Source organism: Piliocolobus tephrosceles, chromosome Y (assembly GCF_002776525.5).
Source record: "Piliocolobus tephrosceles isolate RC106 chromosome Y, ASM277652v3, whole genome shotgun sequence".
NCBI lineage: Eukaryota > Metazoa > Chordata > Mammalia > Primates > Cercopithecidae > Piliocolobus > Piliocolobus tephrosceles.
The window spans coordinates 9,824,596-9,850,697 of record NC_045456.1 but is presented as its reverse complement, the minus strand read 5'-3'; the positions used below and the strand labels follow the sequence as shown (position 1 = coordinate 9,850,697).

At 41.5% G+C, this 26,102-nt stretch overlaps 1 protein-coding gene across 8 annotated transcripts in view; it reads right to left on the bottom strand.

The window, feature by feature from the left end:
• The window catches only part of GPM6B (glycoprotein M6B), a 167,994-nt gene that overhangs the window by 32,171 nt on the left and 109,721 nt on the right, over nucleotides 1–26,102 (bottom strand). The window contains exons 1-3 of one of the 8 annotated variants that reach the window (XM_023198993.1): nucleotides 15,466–15,691; nucleotides 11,140–11,177; nucleotides 6,084–6,203 (exon numbers count right to left, since the gene is read on the bottom strand). The exons of 3 other annotated variants lie outside the window; for them this stretch is intronic. In XM_023198993.1, the coding sequence (XP_023054761.1) occupies nucleotides 6,084–6,186 (103 nt within the window). In that variant the 5' untranslated portion in view covers nucleotides 6,187–6,203; nucleotides 11,140–11,177; nucleotides 15,466–15,691. Of the gene's footprint in view, nucleotides 1–6,083; nucleotides 6,204–11,139; nucleotides 11,178–15,465; nucleotides 15,736–26,102 lie in introns of those variants that run through there. 4 more of the 8 variants (XM_023198991.2, XM_023198992.1, XM_023198996.1 and 1 more) reach the window with 4 other exon arrangements.

Sequence of the window (26,102 nt, the reverse complement as noted above, 5' to 3'; positions counted from 1 at the left end):
GAAAGATTTGTCCCACCTAAATGACTCTGACACCCAGAGCATTCCGTTTAGTACAAAAGCCAATTCATATAAGCTTTTCATAGACGTGGACGCATTCAGGGGGTGGGGATGTGGCTTATTTGGGAGTGAACTTCAGCACCCAAAAGGACACAGCCTGGGGAGGTGGGAAGACCCAAGTGGCTGACTTCAGCTACTCCCCAGCTACTTCAGAGTAATTCCAGTTACCTCTAAGGGTGGCAAAAGATTTCAAAGCAAAATTAATTTTAATAGACTCTAGTTAGATTTATATGAAAACATGTAATTTCAAAGGCAGCAAATAACAGATGGCACTACTTCTCAAAGACCGAGAAGTACTCAGTCTTGAATAATCCAAGTCAGTGTCCCTAAAATCAGACATGTCTGACAGAAAGCCTCAGACCAACACTCAATACTCATTGATCTGCTTTCTCTGTCTGCCTACTCTAAGATGAGAAGCAAACATAAGACCAAAAGACAAAGGGAGCTGATATGTCACAGACACGGTAAGCCATTGTTACATAATCAGGTGCTAATCACAGACTAACAATATAGCGTATAAACAATGGAACATTCACAAACAATCAAGAAATTATTTATATCGATATATATTTGTTTATAGCTATATATAAATTCTTTATTTGTGTATATATAGTCATGATATATATACACACACACACACGCATATAATCACAACTGCCATAGCAGTCAGTAAATAAACTATAAAATCATTAACTACTGTATATGGCACTTTGCTGGTGAAAACTGCAGGTGCTTTGAAAATGAAAGAATTGATACATCTAAAAAAAAAGGCAAAGTACTCTAAAAATCTCAGCGACCTTACAGCATGAGCCAGAGCTACAATGCGCTTCCACTGTGTTCACCATTTACCTCCATGTAACCAGAAACATTTTGAGTAACTGAAAGGCATCAGACAGACTGAGAGCGTCCACTGGCTTAGGCTGGATAAGCTAAGAAAGCTTCTGCAACCAGCCTCTGGGGATAGAATGACACCACACGGCACGACCAGACTGTCAGTTATGGTAGACACCCAACTATGGCCAGAGGTACAATGGTACATGCAGAAGGATTAAGGGTTTTTGTTCCCTCTTAAAATACATTTCAAGTGGTTTGGGAGAAGACCTCAAACTTAGTGGCCTTACACCTTAGGTTAGGAAAGAGTGACACTAAAGAACAATGACAAAAATCCAGTAGCATTTCCCAGGACTTATAGCTACAGGTGTTCCTCTACAAAGCAGATCAGTGAGAGAGAAGTCCCAGGCTCAGCCTAGAAGGGGGCCAAGGGATAAAGTCTGCAGTTCCCAGGAGTCAGCCTGTGGTCACATCTGGGCAGACACAGTGCAACACGAGTGAACAGCAGTGCTGGGCCCTCCCTGTCAGTCTGCTACCCTGCCCCCCACCCGCCAAACCCCGTGGTGACTCAGGAATCCGTTCGCTGTGGTGCAAATCACAACACTTGGGCTTCTCGCTAAATACCAACACTCCCCAGGGCCCTCGTCTCCCAACATCCTCTGTGACAGTCCCTATGTAGAGGGTGTGCTCTTTATCCTGACTTCTGGAATTACCTGTGGCCATTTTTTTTTTTTTTTTGAGACGGAGTTTCGCTCTGTCGCCTGGGCTGGAGTGCAATGGCCGGATCTCAGCTCACTGCAAGCTCCGCCTCCTGGGTTCACGCCATTCTCCTGCCTCAGCCTCCCGAGTAGCTGGGACTACAGGCGCCCGCCACCTCGCCCGGCTAGTTTTTTGTATTCTTTAGTAGAGACGGGGTTTCACTGTATTAGCCAGGATGGTCTCGATCTCCTGACCTTGTGATTCGCCCGTCTTGGCCTCCCAAAGTGCTGGGATTACAGGTTTGAGCCACCGCGCCCGGCCTTCCTGTGGCCATCTTAACTGAAACATCAGAGCAATCTGGATTTGAGAGGGGGGAAAATTGGTGATATGTGAAGTGGGTGGTTATTCTCCTTCCTTGTGAGACTGAATTCTGAATTACAGATTTAACTGTATATAAAGAACCATTTTTAGTCCACTAAGAATGGCAGCCTATATTTAGTCACGGCATCTTGCATGTCATTGGATTATATTAAAGAGGGAGATAAGAGACATTTGAGAATTTCTCCCAAGCTTCCATCAACTGCTTTCTCCTCTGGCCCTCACTTTGCCACAAAGAAACAAACCTTTCTCACCTTCACTGCCCCTTCCCCAAGTTCCCTCATGAGACAAGCAGGTAAGAGAAGCAAGGTCACTGTTTTTCAAACCAGCCAGGACTCAGCAAATTAATGACTGTCTTGGCATTGCTTAGACAGGCCTCTCCCTAAATAGAAAGGGAAAGAAGAAAGGATGAATACCTTTAGCAATTCTTTATCTTTTCCAAAGATGAAGATTTCTAGATCTCTTGAGGGTAAATTCACATAATCAATTCCTTCCTGTCTTCTCCCTTCTTCCTCTTGGACCTTGCTCTGAATTAGTGCTTCTCAAGCTTTAACGTGCGTAGGAACCACCTGGAAGTCTTATGAAAATGCAGATTCTTATTCAGTGGGGCTGGTTGGGGCCTGGGACTCTGCATTTCTAACAAGCTCCCGGAGGTGTTGATTCTGCTGGTCCACAGCCTGCACTTGGAATAGAGGATCTAGAGTTTCTTAGGCTATCCTCTGGAGCCTGTATAACACAATCTACAACAGCCTGGAAGTACTCCCTCATGTTAAGCACAATATTCCATTGACTGGAGACTCAGCATGAACTACTCCCTGCTTATCGCTTGCCTGCATCTCAGACCACCACCTCAGGCCAGGCCCCTAGGGCAGCATCTCGAGGGATAGCCCATGTGGCCACACATCCTTTCATCTCCTGAAGGCAGAAAAGATGTAGACATTACATGTCCAAAGCAGCTAAAAATTGAAAAGGAAAAAGAGACAACGAAAGAATAACTATCCAACTCCTAAAGATGGAATTCTACTGGTTAGTAGCAGCAAGAAAAAGAAAACCATGAAAAGGATCCTGGAACTATCCTGGAACCACCATGATCTTTCCAACAGGGAATAAGGAAGTTCCTGGAGAAGGGCAGTCTCCGCTACAGTAACTGCGTGAGTGGGAGAGGCATTTTTCTTTGGCAAAAATTTCCTGGTCAGCCTTTATCAAAACCTCTTTTTCCCCCATGGAAAAAGGCTGACAACTCTGCAAAAAATAAAAAAAAAAAAAAAAAAGCCATACGGAATTCCCTATTTTTTGCCTCATACCATCTGGTTGGGGTTGGAGATCTAAGTATAGAATGGCAACGGCATTGATTTAGGAGCCAACAAAATCGGTAAGTGTCTGGGAAGGCAATGGCATGGCTGGAGTGGGTCCCTTCACTCTGTTGCCTGCGCTATAGGCTTTACAATATCACACATAAGGTCTCTGCAGACAGCTCCAGACACAAGCAGTCCCCGTGGAGACATCTGTTTTCCAATTATTTCCATCAATGCACACAAAAGGTTAAAACTATGTGTAGGTGGAGATTGTTTCAGGATCTGGGAAGAAAATTCTTTAAATCAAATTCAGTGATTTTGTTTCTCCCCTTCGGGTAAGAACCTGCTAGTTCATGGAATTCTCACTTGCGGTAGTATCACCAGCAACCTGATACTATTAGACTTCCACAATCTTTCATCATATCATTCTGGAATTCCAAAAAACTTGAAAAGTAATGTTTTTGGGTTCTTTTTTCCTCCCCTAACTCATCTGGCAGCAAAACCTGTTCTGATCTCATCTTCCTTGGTGCCAAAATCTCACCTGAATGGACAAGGAGTTGTTTATAGTGTTGGGCTCTCCAGAAAGATTAATGAGTTAGATTTGCAGAGACACTCAGCGGCGGCATCATGCAGTACATGATGTACGCACTGTGTTATCTTTTGGAAACCCCAATTCTTTGGAATTCTGAAAGAAATCAGTTTCAGAAAAAAAGAAAATGGAGCCTCATATGTTTCTTCTCAGCTGCCACTGCTGCTACGAATACCCAGATTCTGGTGTTTCACTGTAGGATCAAAAAGTACACAAATCTTATTGCAATGCTTTTACAGGGAACTGCTCAACAAGTGGAGAAAACTCTTCAGAAGCAATTGATAGAGGTTTTTTTATCCCCCCCAATAAGATATTGTGTTTATTCTTTACCAGTTTAATGAACTGGTAAATAAAAGAGTAAGTATTTTTCTGGGTTTCCAGCTGGCCTGATGTCATTCAACACTCTTAAAATGAAGACTCTTAAAAACTCTCAAGATGAAGAGGGACTCCTCCCTCAAGCAGTAGTTTCTGATACCTTGGGGGCTTCTTGTCGTGTTAAAAAAAATACCCCTTTCCCCACTCCCCACCCTTGAATTATGCACATCTCATGGTTTTTGCTGCTTTTTTAAAAAGCAGCTTTATTGAGATACAATTTATATTCTATAAGATTCACCTGTTTTAAGTGTACAATTCAATGATTTTGAGTAAATGCACAGAGTTGTGTGACCATCACCACAATGTAATTTTAGAACATTTTCATCACACCAAAAATGATCCCTTGTGCCCATCTGTAGTTGCTCCCCAATCCTCCCTTCTCTCAGCCTCTGGCGACCACTAATCTACTTCTTATCTCACCAGTTCTGTACATTTAACATAAACAGAGTGGTAGAACATTTGGTCTCTTGTGTCTGGCTTCTTTCACTTAGCATGATACTTTTGAGGTTCATCCATGTTGTAACATGCACCAATATTTCATTCCTTTTTATTGCTGAATAGTAGCTATTGTATGGATATATCATGTCTAATGACATTTTTTTTTAAATCAAGATTCCAGAACCCTCCATATTCTTTATAGAATCTATGAGAATGAATGGCTGATGTCACCTCGTGGTTAACCTATTTAGCCAGCACTGTACAGGCACACACAGAACCAGCACCTGATAGCCATAGGGCAGATGAAGGAATGCATAACCCAAGACAGAACTAAATCCAAAGTCAGATTTCGTTTTAATTAACCTGACACCACAATTTAGATTTTAAAGGAAAAAGTTTTATTAATCATGGATTTTATGACTTTGTAATTCAATGGGTAACTTACTTACATTGTACCTTGGGATTGCCCTTTCTGGAGCTGTACATGCTACGTTTACTCCTGAAGAAGTTAGCAAGCATTTGGAAGAAATGTTATGGATTGATGCAAAATCACAGAAATACTTTAAACCTGTTACTGTGTTTATCCGACCTACCACCTGCCCTTTATGTTTGCATTTTATGTAGTTTGAACTACGGTTGTACACTGGCAAAATCATTGAGTTTTTAGCTAACTGAGTTGGGTATTACGACTTGTGTTGGCTTTGGGAACGTGGGAGGTTGGATATTCATACTGCTTTGCCTTTTGCCCCTTCTAGATCCCCAAATCAGCTGTCGCACACCTCACCCAGATCCAGCACCTAGCAGTTCTGAATGGCCAATGTTCCTCATGAGCAAGGAAAATGGAAATCGTACCCACTGAACCTACCTGATGGGAATCGGGTACATGGTTATCCAATCCTACTTTCACAGCTTTGATTTCTCTTTCTCAAAGGCAATGACTAATGTGAGAGGGTGGTGCAGAGCAGCAGGGCTGGGAAGACATTTGGGGACACTCACGGCACTCTCAGAGCCAAGGGTCCTTGAAGGCCCTGGCCCAGTTCTTGGCCACATGCGGGATGTGGGTGGCCCCCCTCCCCCATTATTGGTTCAGGCATTGGAAATTTCATGGTTAACCAAAGGCATATCTCACTGTACATTGTACCCTTTGAGAAGAAGAGGTGATTGAAGGTGAAGAAAGAGGGAAGAGGGAAGAAAGGGAAGAAGGAGAAGAAAGTGGAGAAAGATGGGGTGGAATGGAGAGGGAGAGAGAAAAAGAAAGATGATTAAAAAATGTTTATAGGGTGAATTCCACCCACGCCCGTGTGAACAAATTAATGCACCAAGCAAAACATAAAATATCACCAAGCTGCAAGAGCCATTACAAATAATATTAAAGATAACAGTTGACTTGCTATTAGAATTCACCCCAAGGCTGTATTTACCTGGACTGCTCAAGGGGCTAGCCCTGTCCCCCAGGGTTGGCACGGGATGGTACTGGTGGTTCTTTGAGCCTGGGTACATCCAGTGGTACCTGCCAATTTCCATTTCAGCTCTGCTGTTCACTGCCAATTTCAGGTGGCAAAGAGTCAGTGTCTCTATCTCCAGCAAAGATTCTATATCAGCATTTTTATTTATTCTTTACCATAGAAAGGAAATGGGGAGTTTAAAAAATATGCTTTTGAAATGCAACCGTTTAGTACCAGCATGATCCATTGAGAATGTCCTCCATTTCTAAATTGAAGTTTATGTAAATCACCAAAATGATCTTTATTTTCTACATCTTCCCCCACCCCCACCATATCCCACTTCTTAAAATGCTCATTTGGGAAAGATACTATTTATAGTGAAAATTTGGCTTCTCACAATAATATTTTTCTTTCTGTTTCCTTTTCAGACCAACAGAGCACTAACAGAGCACTATAATTATTGCCAGCTGCACTAGCGAAGGTGAACGCAGGCTCCCTCTCTGTAAGAGTATCCAGTTCTAGTCCAGAAAACCTGACAAACAACCCAATGGTCTGCTGAATCTTGGATGAAATGCTTGTCTTCCCATTGACGTCTGCAGTATTGTCTGTCACCTCATCTTAAACTCAGAACCTCTGAGCCTAGAATGTTCTGGATTAAATCCTGTTCCAGTTATCTCCCATGTGTTATACAGAAAGGGCTACTGGTCTTGGGCTCGAACCACTGCTTAATTACACACATGGTGACAGCTGGCACTCCCTGAGGACTCAGGTCTCTATCTGGTAATATGATACAATACTTCCCACTTCTTAGGGGACTGCAAAGAAAAATACCTACCAATTTCCCTAGCACAGAGTAGGCGTCTCGTAAAAGTTAGTTGAATTACAATCTTGAAATCTCAAAGAAATCATAAGGTTGCTATGGCTAGTTTATCTCTGAGAATCCCATAAAACCTAATAAGGGGTTACATCCTCTGGGGCACCACAAATATTTAAGGATTAAAAAAAAAAGATTGTGCCATTGATGTGGGTAATGATTCCATCAGAAGATCAGGTCATAATACACCATCTGGCAGCTCGGGTCTCTGAGGAGAAGAACCTAGTAAAGCCACAGTGTGAGGCAAGCAAAACCTCACAAAGCCTTTATAAAATCCCAATTCCACTCTCCACAATCTCTGAAAACTTGTAAGGTTATTTCAGGTTTGGAAGCAGAAACATACTTTTCTAGGGTGTTTCAGAAAAAATCTTTTTGACTTCGAGGTAAGGTATACATAACTTACTTAAAACCAGGGTGGGGAGGTGCAGAAAAGATGCTGGGATAAGATCAGAACTGAACAATGAAACTACTTTTGCTACTGCTATTTTTGTGGTCAATAATGATGATGGCAGCTAAAATTTATGGAATGCTTACAATGTACTTATTCTCTGCACTCAGCATGTGGTACCTATTACATTTGTCACAAATACCCTCTGAAATAGGTACTATTATTATTCCATTTTTACAAGGGAACAACCCGAGGGCAAGGAGAAGGTAATGATCACTTGCCCGAGATCTTTCAGCCAGAAGGTAGAGAAGCCTGAATGTGAACCTTAGCAATTTCACTCAAGAGGGCACACTTTGAAAACCACCATATATCCTACTGTGACCTCTGCGTGTATTGCAATTTTCTACTCTTTTGCTGAAGCAACAGTTAGCCCAACAAGAGTGTTTCTGAGGTGCATTTGCAGTTGAGTTGTGCTTCTGTGTCTCCTAAAGAAATGGTCCCGGTCCTAGGCTACTGATGTTATCTCAGGCTTCTTAAAATTTCTTAACTTTCAGCCTTCCTTAGACTGAGATTTTTGTGGGCTGGGTATGGTGGCTCACACCTGTCATCCCAGCACTTTGGGAGGCCAAGGCAGGCAGATCACTTGAGGTCAGGAGTTCAAAACCAGCCTGGCCAACATGGTGAAACCCTGTCTCTACTAAAAATTAAAAACAAACAAACAAAAAAAAACCCACAAAAACCAGGTGTTTTGGCTCATGCCTGTAATTCCAACACTTTGGGAGACTGACGCAGTCAGATCACTTGAGGTGAGGAGTTTGATACCAGCCTGGCCAACATGGTGAAACTCTGTCTCCGCTAAAAACAAAAAAATTAGCTGGGCGTAGTGGTGCACACCTGTAGTCCCAGCTACTTGGGAGGCTGAGGCAGAAGAATCACTTGAACCCAGGGGAGATGGAGGTTGCAGTGAGTTGAGATTGTGCCACTGCACTCCAGTCTAGGTGACAGGGTAAGACTCTTGTCTCGGGGAAAACAAAAACAAAAACAAAAACAAAAACAAAAAAACAAAAACAGATTTAGCTTTTTGATTTATAGTTCGGGAGATTCTCTCTCAGGAATAGGTGTTGCTACATTCTCCGAAGACAAGAAAACCCAGTGGGGTTGACAGAAAAAAACAGAAGGTCAAGGCACTTCATGATCTGATCTGATTTCCTCTTGGTAAAGGGGCTGTGAGCCCTCCACATAGACGCCTAAGCAAGAGGATTCTAAGTAGCTCTATCACTTTTGATCTGGAAATTTGTATCCTTTTAAAAAATTTGTCTCTACATACTCAGCACACAGGTGCCCAATAAACACTGGCTGAATAAATATTTGGTTGAAAGCAAGGGAGCACCCTGGACCCTGTGGACCCAGAAATGGACCTCTAGATCTCCCACCATGCTGACTTTTACCCAAGCCAGGCCATGCAGTTCAGGGTATCTCTGCAGAAGATTCATCCATGCTCTGTGCTCATCTCCTCATATGGATGGGGTAAGTATCCAGATGCTCAGACAAGCAAGCATAGGCTGCTAGGCAATGACAATGAAAAATCATGGACTACTCAGTGTTAACGTGCTTTCTGAGAAAAACATGGTAGCCATGCCTAAGACCCTTAATTCAGCATTAAAAAAATGAATAGATCCAGAAGACACACCGATGGGACAGACAACTGGATGGATGTGTTCCAAATCTCCTGGACTTATACTTCTGGAGAGGCCTTTTTACATCAGTATATCTTTAGATATGAAAGAAAAGAAAAATCACTTCTATTTTATATTTTTGAGCCAAATAAATAAAGGCATTAAATATAAAGTTATTTATAAAATTTGAAAAAGACACAGTATACATTTTAATCCCAAGGACAGGATCCCAACACCTAAAAGGCAGTCACAGGATTCCAAGAGGATGCCTTGGCTCAAAAGGTCTTTAAAAATGTCAAGTTGATTCTGGGCACCTGGCAAGAAATGGGAAAATGTTTTATGCCCTACAGAGGGAAGACTGCAAAATGTTCTCCCTAAGAGAGAAGATAGCGATGAGGTGACCAGTGGTGGCTTATGAAGACAAACACAGCTGTGAGTGGTCATTGCCAAAGGTGGGCATGAAACAAGGGGAAATTGCAAAAAGGAAAGCAAAACAATGCCTTGTTCATTTTTCCCCATGTACTTATTTAATGTAATTTAGTGACAAGGCTGAACAAACGAACTTCAGACTGTCATGCTTCTTAGCACCTAGGAAATTATCACTGGAAGCAACTAAGTGACAAACACTGAGCTTCCAAGAAAGACCATATTCACTGAGCAAGGTCTTTCAAAGCTATATTTGTTATCCTTCATTTTTAGCTATTATTTAAAATATTAAGGAATGCCATAACAATGCTATAAACATAGTAAAGGTTGGTAAATTATAGCCATCTGCTTTCATTTATAAGATTTTATTGGAACACAGTTGCACCCATTTGTTTACATAGCATCTAGGCTGCTTTCATGCTATGGTGGCACATTTGAACGGTTACAACAGACACTGCATGGTCTGCAGCACCTAAAATATTTACTATCTGACCTTTACAGAAAAAGCGTGTTGACCCTTGATTTTAAATACAGCATAGTAAGGCTTGGCTACATAAAGCAGTTAATGCAATTAATAAAATCAGCCTATCAAATAGGAAATTACTGTATTTTCTCTTACGCACTCTTTGACGAGAAATATCACTCAGCTGGCTAAGGATCAAAATTCTCCTTTATGGCATTTTGTCTGCTATTTAATCTGCCACCAATCAGCAAAATTATTATTAAAACCAAGATTATACTACCCCTAATGGTCCCTAAGATGACTTAGCACCCTTGTACTCCTGTAACGTCAGCTGAAGGGACAGAGGAAGAATGACATTTCAAAGGAGAACACCTTTTTTGTTTGTTTGTTTTTTGTTTGTTTGTTTTGAGACGGAGTCTTGCTCTGTCACCCAGGCTGGAGTGCAGTGGTGCTATCTCGGATCACTGCAAACTCCGCCTCCCGGGTTCACGCCATTCTCCTGCCTCAGCCTCCAGAGTAGCTGGGACTACAGGCACCCGCTACCACACCCAGCTAATTCTGTTTTTGTATTTTTAGTAGAGACAGGGTTTCACCATGTTAGCCAGGATGGTCTCGATCTCTTGACCTCATGATCCGTCCGCCTTGGCCTCCCAAAGTGCTGGGATTATAGGCATGAGCCACCGCACCCGGCCGAGAACACCATTAAATGAATAAATGAATGAACGACAAAGCACATTTGTGAAACTGGGATTGTAACCTCCCTCGCTTAAAAACAGTCGGTGTGGTCACGTTCTTCCTCCATTCCATGGCCATCCCCACTCCCGGTCAACTATCTCCCATGTATGTGCATTTGGTCCAAAGGAGAAAAAAGCAAGAGTGTCTTTTTAACAATCCAATCCATCACAGTCACAGAGAGGGGAAGTTTAACTCATGGGGACACTGGTTATTTAGAATGTTCTCAGATACATCAAGACTAAGTCACTTTATTAAGATCAGTTAGTCTACTTTGACCCTGTACTTCCAAATAACAGAGAAATGTGATCTTGAAAATCATAATAATCTTAATTGAGGGTTTACACTCAATTTCAGCAAAGGAAAATCTAAATTTCCAGAAATGGCCCAGAATTCTTTTTCTAATGAAATAGCAAGGCCAAGTCTTGAAAAATATCCTAATGGAATTAATAATGTAAAAGTAGAAGATGTACCAAATGGCTCGCTGAGATCTTTTCCGCATTTAAATGTTCTAAAAAAAAAAAAAAAGTCAAAAGAAGCTGTATCATACCTACCACATATGTTCCGCACCATCTGGCCAGCCACTTTTCTCTACAGCCTATTCCCCAGACACCGACTCTTCAGATGTCCACCTTGGCAAATTCTTACAGATAATAACTGCATCTAAAACTTCCTCTGTACCATATTTATATAGCCAAGTTAGAAAATGTCAATACAAATTTCAAAATGCAATAATTTGCAGATCATCAGGAATAGTGTAACGTGTGCTATGTGTCCCTTTGGGTTTTTAATCACACAAGTCGTATATTCTAGAGGAGTGCTTTTCTTCCTAAATGAAAAATGAGAGCCAAAAGCGCATATATTTTGCTAAATTTAAAAAAACACATAAGAAATTATATCTATTTGATCAAAAAGATTAAAATGGATGTGTTAATTTTTTAAGGAAGTCAATAATTTAAATTCATCTCTTACTTTGACTATATCCTGTAATTTATTTTAAATTACACATTGTTTCCCATTCACTATATTTTTCTTCCTGTGTGGTTAGGAATTTAATTTGATGCCTGTAATTTATTCAGCAATGATTCATAGGAAGTTAACTAGCCTGACTATAATTGTTTCAGTAGAATTCAATTACCTACATATAATGAAAATAATTTTCATAACAGATATATTTTTCCCCCATAATAGAGCATACAAAGTTGTTATGATTCAATTGTTTTTCTACTCAGTGATTACCCACTCTCAGCAATTTCAGATGCATTTATTTTCACAAATGAAATGACATCAAGTAATACTCCACTGAAATCAATGGAAACCTACTCTCTATCTTTTTATTATTGGGTTCATGATCTATTTCTTTTGATTCTGTCTTATTCATTTCCTTGGCTTATTCCATGTCAGTGAATCTACTTACTCAATCTTCACACTTTAATGTTTTCAATTTAAAAACTGTCATTTGTAATAATTTGGCATTTCTTACATCCATCTAAGAAAATCTGCTTGTTTTCCTTAAAAATCCCTAAATATCTACTAAATACTTCTTACGAATTTTGGTATCTGGTAGCATTCTGTGATAAAAACTATGAGACTGAAAAAACACAAATGCTCTCCTTTTCTAAGGACATGGATTTAATTTTGTCTAAAGTAGAAACAAAGTCATTCTGATTTAGTTTAAGGAAAGAGCCTTCTTTGTAGGAGTTAGTGAATCATAATAGCTGCGTTGTATTGTCCTGCCGAAACTCGCAGGAAAGATCCCAACTAGAAAAGCAAGGTCAATTTATAAAGCTAAGTTTAATTTACATTCTTAACAGACACTGCAATAATTATCCAAAGATAGTAATTCACATGCTATTGGGTATTAGCCACTGGGCAATAATACCCCAAATTAAGAGAGAGGCATCGCTCCATCACCAACCATTGAAAACAGATGGGAGCCAGGCGTGGTGGCTCAAGCCTGTAATCCCAGCACTTTGGGAGGCCGAGACGGGCGGATCACGAGGTCAGGAGATCGAGACCATCCTGGCTAACCCGGTGAAACCCCGTCTCTACTAAAAACTACAAAAAACTAGCCGGGCGAGGTGGGTGGCGGGCGCCCGTAGTCCCAGCTACTCAGGAGGCTGAGGCAGGAGAATGGCGTGAACCCAGGAGGCGGAGCTTGCAGTGAGCTGAGATCCGGCCACTGCACTTCAGCCCGGGCGATAGAGCGAGACTCTGTCTCAAAAACAAAAACAAAAAAAAAACAAAAAAAAAAAAAGAAAACAGATGGGAAAGGAGAAACACAGGAAAAAAAATATATATGTGCGTAAAAAACTCTACTTAAAGTGACAAAATTTACAGGATTAAATTTAATGAATAAAATCCTTTGCTGAAAGGCTTCAAAGAAAAACACAAAAAACAGATCCACCAGCTCAAGAATTATATAACACATTCTATAAATAATTATGTCAAGTTTTAAAATGTTAATTTCAATGGAAAAAGAATTTTTGAATAAACTTAAAATTAAATCTGAAGGAATACTGATGTGACAATCACACAGAAACATTTGTGGCTATCATTTTATCTTATGTGTACCTTAATGATGATGGGTGAGCAAACTGGGACACTACAAAGTGTCTTCTGTGGGCTTTGATTTTGTGTAGCCAGCAAATGAACTTGTTCATCTAAATGCAGATTAGGTAAGTCACCCTCCAGATTAACAATTATGGCGGGTCATATAACAATCAAAACCCCTCTTGCTGTAGATCAGGAAAAACAAATTCCCTGGCTCGTATTCTTATTCAAGCATGTACCGTACATGTCACACTCGCTTCTGGTAGTGTGATATTTTTGAATTATTTAACAAGCAGCTAGTGTTTATACATTTAGTTAATTTTTAAAGTTCCTTCAGAAATTATTTTTTGCTTCTAATTTTGTCTCTAAAATCACAACTAATGACTTTTCATATACAGGTCGTCAGGGATGTAGTAGCAACCTGTAGATCTGTTATTAAATAAGATTTAATTGACATAAAATAATAGCAGTCCATAAGACTAAATTATAAGATACACAGTTGTGTAGTAATGATTTTATATTGGTTATATGACCTTTGCTTCCTTTCAGAGAGAAATTTTAAAAAGGGATTTTTTTGCAAAGACCAAAATGGTTTTGTCTGCCTTGGTCGAATACCACATTAATAAAAATTAAAAGTATGTACTAAGTAAAATCATCACTTTAGGATAAAGTTATGGAAGACTATAAACTGTGATAGGCTTCCTTGGGACAATGCTATTACATTATCATACCCCGACAACATGCAATCAACTTAGTCTCTAGTCATCATGGAAACAAATTTTTAAACTTTGATCTCACCTCTTCATCTTGATAAACATTCTCAAGAGTTTCTCTTATAGCTATTTGGTCATTGATGAAATTTTTTTTTTTTTTTTTGAAAGACACACAAGAAAATACAGGCTGGGTTTTTGGTGGGGAGGTGTAGGTTTGATACAAGGATTGAAGTAAACAAACAATTTTAAAGTTAAGGTGCTATGTACTTAATGCCACTGAATTGTATGCTTAAAATGGTAAATGTTATGTGTATTGTGTCATACCTAAAAAATTAATTTAAAAAGTAAAATTGCTCTGTTTAGGATAAAATATTGTGTACCAATGAAATTTTACATAAAAATAAGCAAACTTTACCCCAGCATACTGTGAAGCTGAAGTACATGTAATTGCCATTTTTGTGGGTTTAAAATGGTTGACTATCAGTAATTTCATATGCCTATATCTTTATAAATAAAACGAAGTTTTGTCCCCATACTGGAGAATTACTCTTTAGTGACTATCAGTGGACACAAGGGCTGTGAGAAATAACCTTAGCACGATGGCTTTTTATATTAGAGCCACTGCAGTTATAGAATATGTTTTTGTGCATTTATGACAGTCTATGACTTTGAGTGAGGGAGATAGGTTAATTTACAATGCAGTGAGATCCATTAACCTAACAGTGGCTGAGCTGATTCTATGGGACATCAAACTTGAAATCAGTCATTATTCAGAAAAAAGAGATTAATTTTAGTTTCTACTTTCTGCCATTTTCTTACTGCAAAAACACTTTAGTCCTCCAAAAAGCCATTCTGTATGAAAATTGTGGTACGTTCTAAGATTCCCTTTAAGAAATAGGACCTTTATCAGTTTTCTTCCCCCCAGTCTCCAAGTCATAATTAGCAGAAGATCCCCCGCCCTGCCTTTCCATCAGCACTGGGTGACAGAGCTGATGTCCCCTCTCTGAAGCTCCAACTGAAAATGATTATTACATGTCGTAGTCAGGTCCTGATGCAAGAAAGAGCAATCATATTAGAATAAGAAAATTAGAGAACGCCCAAATCACTACAGCATTAGCGGAACCAAAGCAGAATTAACATGCATGCCCCTCCAGTTCCTCCTCAGCATTAGCAGAAAACTACACATTCCATGTTCCTGGAATATAACATGCAGGACACAGGACTTAAGTTTTGATTAATTATATTAATTAAAAAAAGACAGTTTCCCCAATGCATCTGCCCAAGGTGACAAACTACAGACATCCCTCTATGAAATATCACGTCGGTAGAAAGGTTTGGAACAGGAATGGATTGAAGAAAGGCTGCTCTATTAATTTAACATCAGCCCACAGGAAAAAAATCAACCCTGAAAGCAAGACCATGCCATAGGGATTGTCTCAGAGCCATTTTAAAAGAGAGACAAACCCGGCTAACCCTTTTTAAGCACCCCCCAGTGAAAAGCTTTAAACAGGCTATTGTCAGAGCGCTGGGTACCTTTTCTCTCTTGGCTTTGTTCAGTATTTTCCTCGGCTGCAGTTTCCATGGCTGGCTTCATACCATCCACCAAAAATGCTTTTCCCCCTGTTCCCCCCAACACACACTTGTTTTTCCTCCTCTTCCTTTTCTTTTGGACTCCCCTCCGTCTCTTATTTACACCCGTCTGATTGAGAGGCTCTGTTCTTCACTACAGTAGATTACAGTCCCTTCCAAGATGCAAAAGTCTTGTCAGCGTCAATTTCGCTCTGCCTACTGGTCCATAAAGACAGCTGCCAAGGGGCAGGCAGCCATACGTCACCGAGGATCCCAGTTAGAAAACAGCCTTTCGGCGCCCGGCGGTGCCTACAGTCTCAATGCGGCTTGGCGGGGTGTGGGGGGGAGGTTGTGGGGCGGGGAAGGACCTGCTCCCCACTGGGCTCTTCCTCCTTGCTCTCTTTCTTAGGATCTCAATCTCGAGCTCTCTCTCTCTTTCTCCCCACCTCGTTTCTTCTAGCCAAGTACACCCAATGAATGCTAATTAATTCTCCCAGGAAAAAATAGATTTGTGACATCAGAGGAGGGGATGTGAAGGAGAAAGAAAAGAGCCCCCTCCCACCACATGACTTTGTTAGTTGACAGCAATATATGTTGTCTCTAAGGAGACTGCATGTCTTTGCATAGGCATGACACTTTCTTTCCTGTGTGACCCCTTTTTGATGTATCAGTTTATTTCATTTACCCCTCGACCCTGGCAAAGCATGTTCAAAGGACGTGCCCACAGTCTCTATTTACTTTCTTAAATACTTGTCTTTCATGCAATTTCTAGGTAAGTACATTGCTTTTTAAAAATATAAATTAAAGAGGGGAGAAAAATACATTAGAGGGAAGAAAACTCAAATATGGATTTAACGATAGCAACGTAGGAATTTGGTATTAGAACCCACTCCCTTGTCTATAGTTAATATATATGATAGTAAGAGAAACTCAAGCCTAATTTGTAAAAATGCACCCTTCCTTATTTAAAAATAAGCATAACATGTTCACAAGTATATCTAGCTGACATTTTGGTAGTTTCTTGGAATGAAAATCAAAATAGTTTTTTAATTGGATATGGTTATTTCTATATGGAGTTTTACTCATTAGAATTCCTCACTCCAAATCAAAGGAGTGTTTTCAAGAGCTCTCTAAATAAATATTCAACATAAAGGCTAGTATACCAGCGATTTGCCTTCTTACATACCCAGATACCATGAGGCCGACATTCTCAACCCATACCAACATATAAGCCTTTATCATGATTATGAGCCATATGTTTCCAAGCATAACTAATTTCTGCACCATTTTTTATGCATTTGGCTGACCAATTGACCTTCACCGTCCCTATAAAAAATTAGAGAGACTCAAGTCAAATACAGGGATGACCATTGATAGGATTCCCAGATCATGAATAGTCTGCTAGTTGGTTGGGCTTAACACTTACCTTGGAAGCAAACATAAAGACAAGTTGGAGACCACCCTCTCCTACAATCACTCTCCTAAATTTTGATGGTTTCTTGCTCAACTCCTTAAAAAAAAGGTATAAGGTACTGAATCAAAATCTTCTAACAACCTGATCTCTTAATACCTTGGTTTTAGATAATCCCTCAAACCTTCTAGATGTGTTACACCCGAGAAGATTTTGAAAACCAGTTCAGTTTGTTTCAACATTTAATTCTACATCTTGCTTTTTTCCCTTTACCCATTGTCTTAGAAGATCATGCCCATAATCAAATATGTATTCCCTCAAATTAAGGCCCCAGCCAATTTTATTGTCTCCTGGTCAGGGAATTAAGAAGTATGGCAGCCTAAAACCACAGACTTTAGAAAAAAGATTCGTTTGTGATATAATTATTTCCATGGGAAAACCCTATGGTGTGTCCTGATAGGACAGTCTTAGACATTTTTTGCAAAAACTATTTAGGTCCACTCAAATAGAAAGGTGGCAACTGTTGGTATGTAATAGGCTTGTTCTCCCAGCAGTTCAAATGAGAATTAAAGCCAAAACAAAATTCAATTCAGCACAAAAGAAGACACTGTGATTGTTTTTTAAAGTGTCCAGCGAAGTCATTTGATTATAGAACTGGCAGAGTCTAATAATTTTTTGGCTGATGCTTAAGAATATTATTTTAATAGTGAAGCTGGTGAAAAGGTAGAATATTAAAGACATTCTTAAGAACTCTAGTTCTATATCGAGATCAAAACGATTAGACAAAATATTCACACATCCTCCAGTTGATACCTGCATCTACTTTCCCCCTGAAAAACTACATGTAAATGAACAATTCATCACTTTTGCCCATTCACAACTTCATTATTTTCTTTTCACTAGGATAAAGTATTACAATTCTAGAAATTACCATTATATCACTTTATAACAGCCTCCAGATCTCACTAATGTTTATGATAAACCATTCGAACAGCAATTGTCAAGAGGAAGAGAGAAAAGAGTATTGTTTATTACATTTCTGAGAGATGCATCCATTTTTGGCCAGAGAAGTTCTATATGTAGAATGAGTAGGATGGAAAATGTCTTCCAGAGCTGAAAATATTTCTTTGAGCCCCATGCTCTAAGGCAGTCTGGTTGAAGGTAAGAACACTTCTGAAAGTCAAAACAGGAATACAAAATACTGAACAAAACAGATGTATTAGAATGAACATATGAAATTGCTGATATTGACCAAGAAGAACAGCAGTTTCACGTGGTTTGACTTACATGTTTGTAAGTCTTCTGTATAATTGCAGCCAGCTCTGTAAACATGCACAAAATAACCTCCCTAGTGCCAACATCTACAAGCAGCACAGACATGCACAAGTGACGGTGCCTGTCTCCAGGTAACCCATGGCTAATGGGACACAAAACTCTTCTAAAACAGGGTGCTCCTGCCTGCTACAAGCACTATGGTATCACAACAAAGAAAATGGGTGGAGGGGGAAAAGAATTTGAAAAAAGCTTTGCAGAGTTGAGTTGGCTATTGCAGTAATGCTTAGAAACCTGCTGGGTAGGGTAGGGAAGGGAAAGGTAGGGAAGAGGAAGGGAAAGCGTTCTAGGAAAAATTGAAGGGCATATGAGAGGAAAAAGAAGGTACTGTCAAAGGGTCAGGAAGTGATTTTTCTGACAGAGGGACTGATGGGAAATGGCTAAACCAGTAGGTTGGGAACCAGGTAGGTTGAACACCTTGCTAGCCCTGGAGGCAGTAGGTAGAGATAGAAGACTCAAGAGCAGAGCTGATCATGCTTTACAAAGGTCATTCTATTGGTAATGTGGAAGACAGGGTGGGTGCAGTATGATGAGACTAGAGTCTCCTCTAGCAAACTAGTCAGGAGTCTCCCGAAACAGTACAAGCAAGAGACAGTGTGAACCTGAACTATGGCATGGGGAGAAAGTGAGGGCCCAGACGCCATTGGATTGGATCTGTATGAGTAGGTGGAGGAGGATTTCAAGGGGAGGCTAGAATTTCTAGCTTGGGTGAATGAGGAGATGGTCATGCTGGGAACCAATATGGGGAACCAAAGAGAAGGAAGAAGTCTGGTAGGGGAGGTTAGCAAGTGTGGTTGAAGGTGCTCTCAGGACATCCTGCAGGGACTAAGAGGCATTCAGGAATATGGCTCCAGGGGAGCGCGGCTGGCCAGAGAACAGCATCTGGAGTCTTCAGTGTGGAGGCAGCCTTGGGAGTACAATAAGTCCAGTTCTGCTCAAATGCCATCTTCTCAGAAGACTCTCCCTGACTCTTGTCTAAAATAGCAGCCCTGACATTCCTGGTCCCCTTAACCTGGATTTGAGTTTCATCATAGCTTTAACCACGACTCAACACTGTTATTCACTTATTTGTTCATTACTTCCCATGCTCCTAGAATACAGGTTCCTTAAAGACAGAAATTGTTGTCTTATTCTCCACTGTATTACCAGCTCTTGGAACACTCCTGGGCACATAGTGGGTCCTCAACAAAATATATTTTAAAGGAATGTTAAACAACCAGGGAGATACAGATTTCAAGTATGCCAAGATTAGAGCTTAGGGTACACTACCTTTTAAACGTAAAGGTAAAGGAAAAACTTTAAAAAGAGGGTAAAAGAAACTAAGAAGGACAAATTAGAAAACGAGGGAAATAAGACCAAAGTGGAATCATGAAATTAGAGAAAGGTTCTGTGAAGGGCATCAAGTTAACAATGTAACATAGCGTCAAATATCATAAAAGGAGGAAAAAGGATGAGGACTGGCAAGCAGAAAGGAGCTTTTACCACCAAATAGCCTTTGGAACTTCTGTGAGAAGGCTGAATGATGGGGAAGGATACAACACTTCCCAGTCTCTTTCACAATCACCCTCAAAATAGGAGGCTCCCACGGTCCAGTTGACATGTTAAACTCATACACAGGGTTTTGGCTGATGCATGTACATCTTGGCCCTGTTTTTAACCTGGCAAGATCATATTGGATTTTTCTTCTGTGATCTATTACATTAATGATCTTCCCAGATTTGTTGTGTTTCGAAGTATAGTAAATATGCTTTATATGTCTGGGATTCAAATCTTTGACAGAAATGTTGAATACAACAAGACCAAAGTGAGGGAATCCCATGTAGACCTCTATGGACATCATCCTGGTCAGTTGGCTGGTTCATTCTTTCATTTGTTTGTTCATTCATTCATTTATTCATCCAAGATTCATTAAGCACCTATTATAGGCCAGAAATCGATCACTATTCTTTTTTTTTTTTTCTTTTTTGAGACAGAGTTTTGCTCTTGCTGCCCAGGCTGGAATGCAATGGTGCGATCTCAGCTCACCGCAACCTCTACCTCCCGGGTTCAAGCGATTCTCCTGCCTCAGCCTCCCAAGTAGCTGGGACTACAGGTACGCACCACCATCCCAGCTAATTTTGTATTTTTAGTAGAGATGGGGTTTCTCCACATTGGTCAGGCCGGTCTTGAGCTCCTGACCTCAGGTGATCCGCCTGCCTCGGCCTCCCAAAGTGCTGGGATTACAGGCATGAGCCACCGTGCCTGGCCCGAATCACTATTTTATGCTAATATGACTATGACTGTTCAGCTAACCGAGAATTCATCAAGTTGCATAATGATCTACTGACATATCCTTATCCTAGTCACATAGCTAGCAAAGACTTTGTCAAATGCCTACTTCTTCCAACTTTCTAGGATGATATTTTAGGTTTCTTCTGACTTTTGAAGGACTCCTCAGTGGGGAGTCATTAATCAGAAGGAGGGATGTTTCCACATTCTAACTACTAATTCCTCTGCAATTTTGTGTATTGTGGAACATTTAAGCAACATGAAACACCCTGGCATAATCCTTCCTCATTGCCCCTCAAAGGAAATCAATACCCAGAACAAGCTCACATATCCCTGAACAAATTTTATTTCTCTTTTTCTCTTCAAGCCCCCTTACACAGCAATTTTTCTTTTTTCTAAATTGTAAATAAATTGTGCTTAAAATAATTTTGTGTTAAGTGACTCCTATTTTTTTCTTTTTCTTTTTTTGAGATAGAGTCTCGCTCTGTTGCCCAGGCTGGAGTACAGTGGCGCAATCTTGGCTCACTGTAACCTCTGCCTCCCAGGTTCAAGTGATTCTCCTGCTTCAACCTCCCCAGTAGCTGGGACTACAGGCATATGCCATCTCGCCCAGCTAATTTTTGTGTGTGTCTTTTTAGTAGAGGTGGGGTTTCACCACATTGGCCAGGCTGGTCTCAAACTCCTGATCTCAGGTGATCCGCCCACCTTGGCCTCCCAAAGTGCTGGCATTACAGACGTGAGCCACCGTGCCTGGCCTTGTGACTCCTATTTTCACATTGCTCCCCATGACAAAATCAAAGATGTGTTCTGGTAGCAAATACATGGGCCCTCTCTCTACTTGGAGAAAACAGAATGATAAATACAGCAAGAATTCTTAAATAGTACGGACAGAAAAGATACTTTTTACATAAAGTAGCAATAATATTCAACATATTAATAATTCTGTGATGTTAAAAATGCTGCATACATTTAAAAACACAGAAACTGGACACATAGCATGGAGCCAGGAATTTCTAAATGTGATTTAGAATGTGATTGTCTAGATTTGGGTCCTTTCCATAATCAGACTTTCCCAAAGCTTTATCAATTTGGCGAAGACTTTGTCCTCCATTACCGGAATTAAATTTCTCATTTTTCATCCAATGTGGGTTTTTTAAAAAATATCTTTTGATCCCTTACTCTTTTTAGTTTTTTTCTTCATGTATTTTCTACCTCTTGTATATTTGCTATACTTTCCTTTATGGGAAATGACACTGCATAAAGCTAAGAGTTGAAAAGACAAATCAAACTGGTTGGTGTATAGGAAAACGCTTATAAACGGTAAAGCTCCGTGAACTATAAGCCATCATTGCCAGTGTTTCTCTTTAATGGTAGAGGTGGAGCCCAGGCACGTCACTATCATGAAACTGGCTAACATCGATGACAATGAGCACACACGGAACCTCTGTTAGCCAATCTCTTCTCAACGTAATCACTTGTTTGTTTAACAACTGTCAGTGTCCTCATTAGGAGCCTCAGGAGCCACCAAAACAGTGATTGTTGAGTTTGGCAAAAGCCAACTTGAGCTGTAATGACCCTCTCTCTCCTGACAAAACATTCCACTGATTTTTTTTTTTTTTTTAACAGAGTCCTGATCTGTTGCCCAGGCTGGAGTGCAGTGGCATGATCTCGGCTCACTGCAACCTCTGCCTCTCGAGTTCAAGCAATTCTCCTGCCACACAGCCTCCCAAGTAGCTGGGACTACAGGCGTGTGCCACCATGCCCAGCTATTTTTTGTATTTTTAGTAGAGAAGGGGTTTTGCCATGTTGGCCAGGCTGGTCTGTAACTCCTGACCTCAAGTGTTCCACCCACCTCAGTCTCCCAAAGTGCTGGGATTACAGGCATGAGCCACCGCACCCGGCCTCCACTGAACCTCATTTTCAAAAGGAGAGCAAGGAATAAAAGTTTGGCACCAGCAGGCTGAGGCTTCCTATGATGGAAACTGGTGTGGCATGAAAAGTTTCAACATACCGGGCTGCCAAATGGGCACAGCACAGGCAGTACTGCATGAGGTGGCATGTGTCTCCTCAGCACTGGTGTCTACTGCATCTGTCTGTCCCAAAGTCAAGGTCGGCATTACTGCTCCTCTCCTCGCTCTTAAATCAGGATTGCTCCACCTTGGCACTAGTGATGTTTGGGGTTGGATCATTATTGTGAGGTTGTCCTGGGCATTGTGGATGTGTAACAGCATCCCTGGCCTCTACTCACTAGATACCAGGAGCACCACCCCTGTTTTGATTAACTAAAATGTTTCTAAGCACTGCCAAGTGTCTCCTGGAGGGTAAAATCATCCCCAGTTGAGAACCATTGCCTTAGAGCTATCTTTTCTTCCCTAAGCTTCATCTGGCTATTGTGATATTCTATCAGAAAATGGTTCTCAGGCCTAGCTGTGCACTGGAATCATAGGGGAAGTTTTTAAAATATTGATGCCAGGACATCACTCCCAGAGATTCTGATTTGACAGATGGGGTTGTGTGGTGGGCATGAGAGCTTTCAAATCTCCCCAGGTAATTCCAATATGCAGCCAACTGCTGGAGGCAGGAGGGAAACAGACAATGTGTGCTACAATGATGGTGACACAATCAGAGCTGTTTTAGGAAAATTATCCAGAGGGCAGCTGGATGGACAGATAGGAAACCAAAGAGGGCAGAATCAGGGCGACCATACTTGATTAGGAAGAGGTGGGGACTGCATACTCAGCTGAGGCAGGAATGAAAAACCGTGTATTAAGGCAAGAGGGAGTGATTCAGGGTTGATCCTGAGACTTTCGGCTTGGATCCATAAAAGGATAGTGAGTCCCATAGGGAAGTAGAGAGAACGGATGATGTATTGATTTTCTGGGGCTGCCAGAACAAAGTACCACAAAGTGGGTGGCTTTAAACAACAGAAATTATTCTCTCACAGTTCTGGAGGTGAGAAGTCCAAAGTCAAGGTGTAGGTGGGGCCATGTTTTCCATGTTTTCTCTGAACACTCTAGGGGAAGATCCTCCTTTCAGCTTCTGGTGATAGCCTGCAATCCTGACGTTCTTTGGCTTGCAGATGCATCACTCCCATCTCGGCCTCCGTCATCACATGGTGTCCTCTCTGTGTGTCTATGTCTGTGTCTTTTCTTATAAGTACACCAGTCATATTGGACTGGGGCCTACCCTCATTGAGTATGGCCTCATCTTAACTCGATTATGTCTACAAAGACCCTACTTCCAAATAAGGCCACATTCACATAGGTAGCAGGAGTTAGGACTTCAACATATTTTTTGAGGGGGGTTGGGGACACAATTCTACCCACACCAGATAAGGAGAGTGAGAAGGACTATCAAGTTTGGAAGCCATGTGGGTGGTGTCTGTGCAGCTGCTCAGCCTGAGCAGAGTTTGGAGATGAAGACTTGAGTGTTATCATCAGCAGAGAGGAACCTATTATCATCACAGGAGTGGGTGGGATGCCAAGGCAGAAGGTACAGAGGAGAAAACCTTTCAGGTGCCTCCTAAATCAGGGGATCTCTAGTGGGAGAACCACCCTCAAAGGATGCAGAAGATGTTGACAAAGTTCCAGGACAGGGCCCTGTCACAGAGGAGGAGCGAATTTTAAGAAGGAGGGGGTGTCCCCACAGTCAAGGCAACCAGAAGGCGAGGACTTGGCAAAGGCCACTGAAATGGAAAATTCCGATGTCCTTGCCAGCATCAGTGCAAAGCCTGGAATGGAAACCACTTTACAGGGGGGCTACAGAAGTTCGGCTGGGAAGTGAAGAAGAGGAAGCAGGGGCAGCCCACTTTCTAAGGAAATCTGGTAGTGAGGGGAAGGCCAGAGAAAGATGCAGGCAGCTTAGGGAGAAAAACACAGGAAGAGAGTCCCAAACATGTCTTATGCTGAAAAGGCAGTGACGGCCACTGAAAGAGAGGTTTCAAAAGATGCTGGTGAAGATGGACAGATGATAAATGGAGACCACAGGAGAGGAAGAGGGCCAGCTGTGGATGGCAGGATGTGATGCTTCTCCTTCTGAAGTGGAAGTAAGGAAGAGGAAATAGAGGGAAAAGGAAAAGTCATCCAACTCCAAGATTTAAGGAATTTCATCTTAGAAGAGGTGGTAGGGATGGAGAGGTTAAAAGGACAACCTGTCCAGCACTGAGAAGGGTACATTTGTGTCTTGATTTAGTTCACTTCATAGCCCTAAGAAGGAGAAAGTATCAGCTCTGTTCTATGGGTGACAAAATGGAAGGTGTGATGGTCTTGGGTCTTAGTAAGGTAGGTGGATTGCCCTGAGTCTAGACTGCCCAGGGACCTGAGTGGGGCTGAGTTTCCAGGGGCACAGAGACACTAGGGAGGTAGACTGAAGGAGACAAGGAATACCCTTACCTTATGTCTCACCACCCTGAGGGGAATGGACCCCAACATGACAGAGCCACACTAAAGAAACAAAGCCAAAATGGGAAATGAGGACCAAATGATGGGTTTTTAAACGAGTTTCCATAAAGTTTCTGGCTGGGTACAGTGTGGCGTGTGGCTTATGCCTGTAATCCCAGCACTTTGGGAGGTCAAGGCAGAAGAACTGCTTGAGCCTAGGAGTTCAGAACCAGCCTGGGCAACATAGCAAGACCCTGTATCTATTAAAATACAAACATACATACATACATAAGGATAGCCAAGTGCAGTGGGGCACACCTATAGTTCCAGTTACTCAGAAGGCTGACGTGAGAAGATCGCATGAGCCCAGGAGTTGGAGGCTGCAGTGAGCAATGATCACACTACTGTACTCCAGCCTGGGTGACAGAGTGAGACCCTGTATTTTTTAAGAAAAGCTTCTACTTCTTCCTGTGTACACAAGGAATACAACAGGAGACAGACAGCTGATCTACTGACAACATGCTTCCTAATTATTACATCCCATGGGGCGCTTGGATTCCCTCATTAAGAGTGGCACAATGAGCATTCCCTGTGAGGGCCCCCAATTAACTCATCTACCCAGCATGTTCCAGCCAACATGAACAAGGGCTAGCCTTCCAGACTCCTCTTTGTTAGCTGTTTAACCGCCGTTATTGGAATCCCGGTCATGTTTCTGGAGCAGTTCCTTCTTGGTTCAGCAGAAACCACTGGGGCTGGGTTATTCTCTCACCCAAAGAGTCCTCAACTCAACCACAAAGCTGGGGGAACCTGGGGTGCTCTGCTGAGGATTTGCCTTATATCATCTGCCAAAATCCCAATCGCATTGTCTCCCCATCTCCCCAGCTCCAAGTCCCCTCCTGAAAGGCACGGGCCAAGGTCCATCTCCTTTCAAAAGCCTCCTTGGTGAAATCTACCCACTTCCTTTTTTTTTTTTTTTTTTTTTCCTTTTAGAGTCCAGGTCTCACTTTATCACCCAGGCTGGGGTGCAGTGGTGTGATCATGGATCACTGCAGCCTCAAACTCCTGGGCTCAAGCCATCCGCCTGCCTCAGCCTCCCAAATAGCTGGCATTACAGGTGTGACCACGCCCAGCCCATTTCCCCCTTCTTAGCATTCTAACTCACCCCACTGTCTCTCAGTTATAAATGCAAGCCTCCATGGATGGCAGCTCCC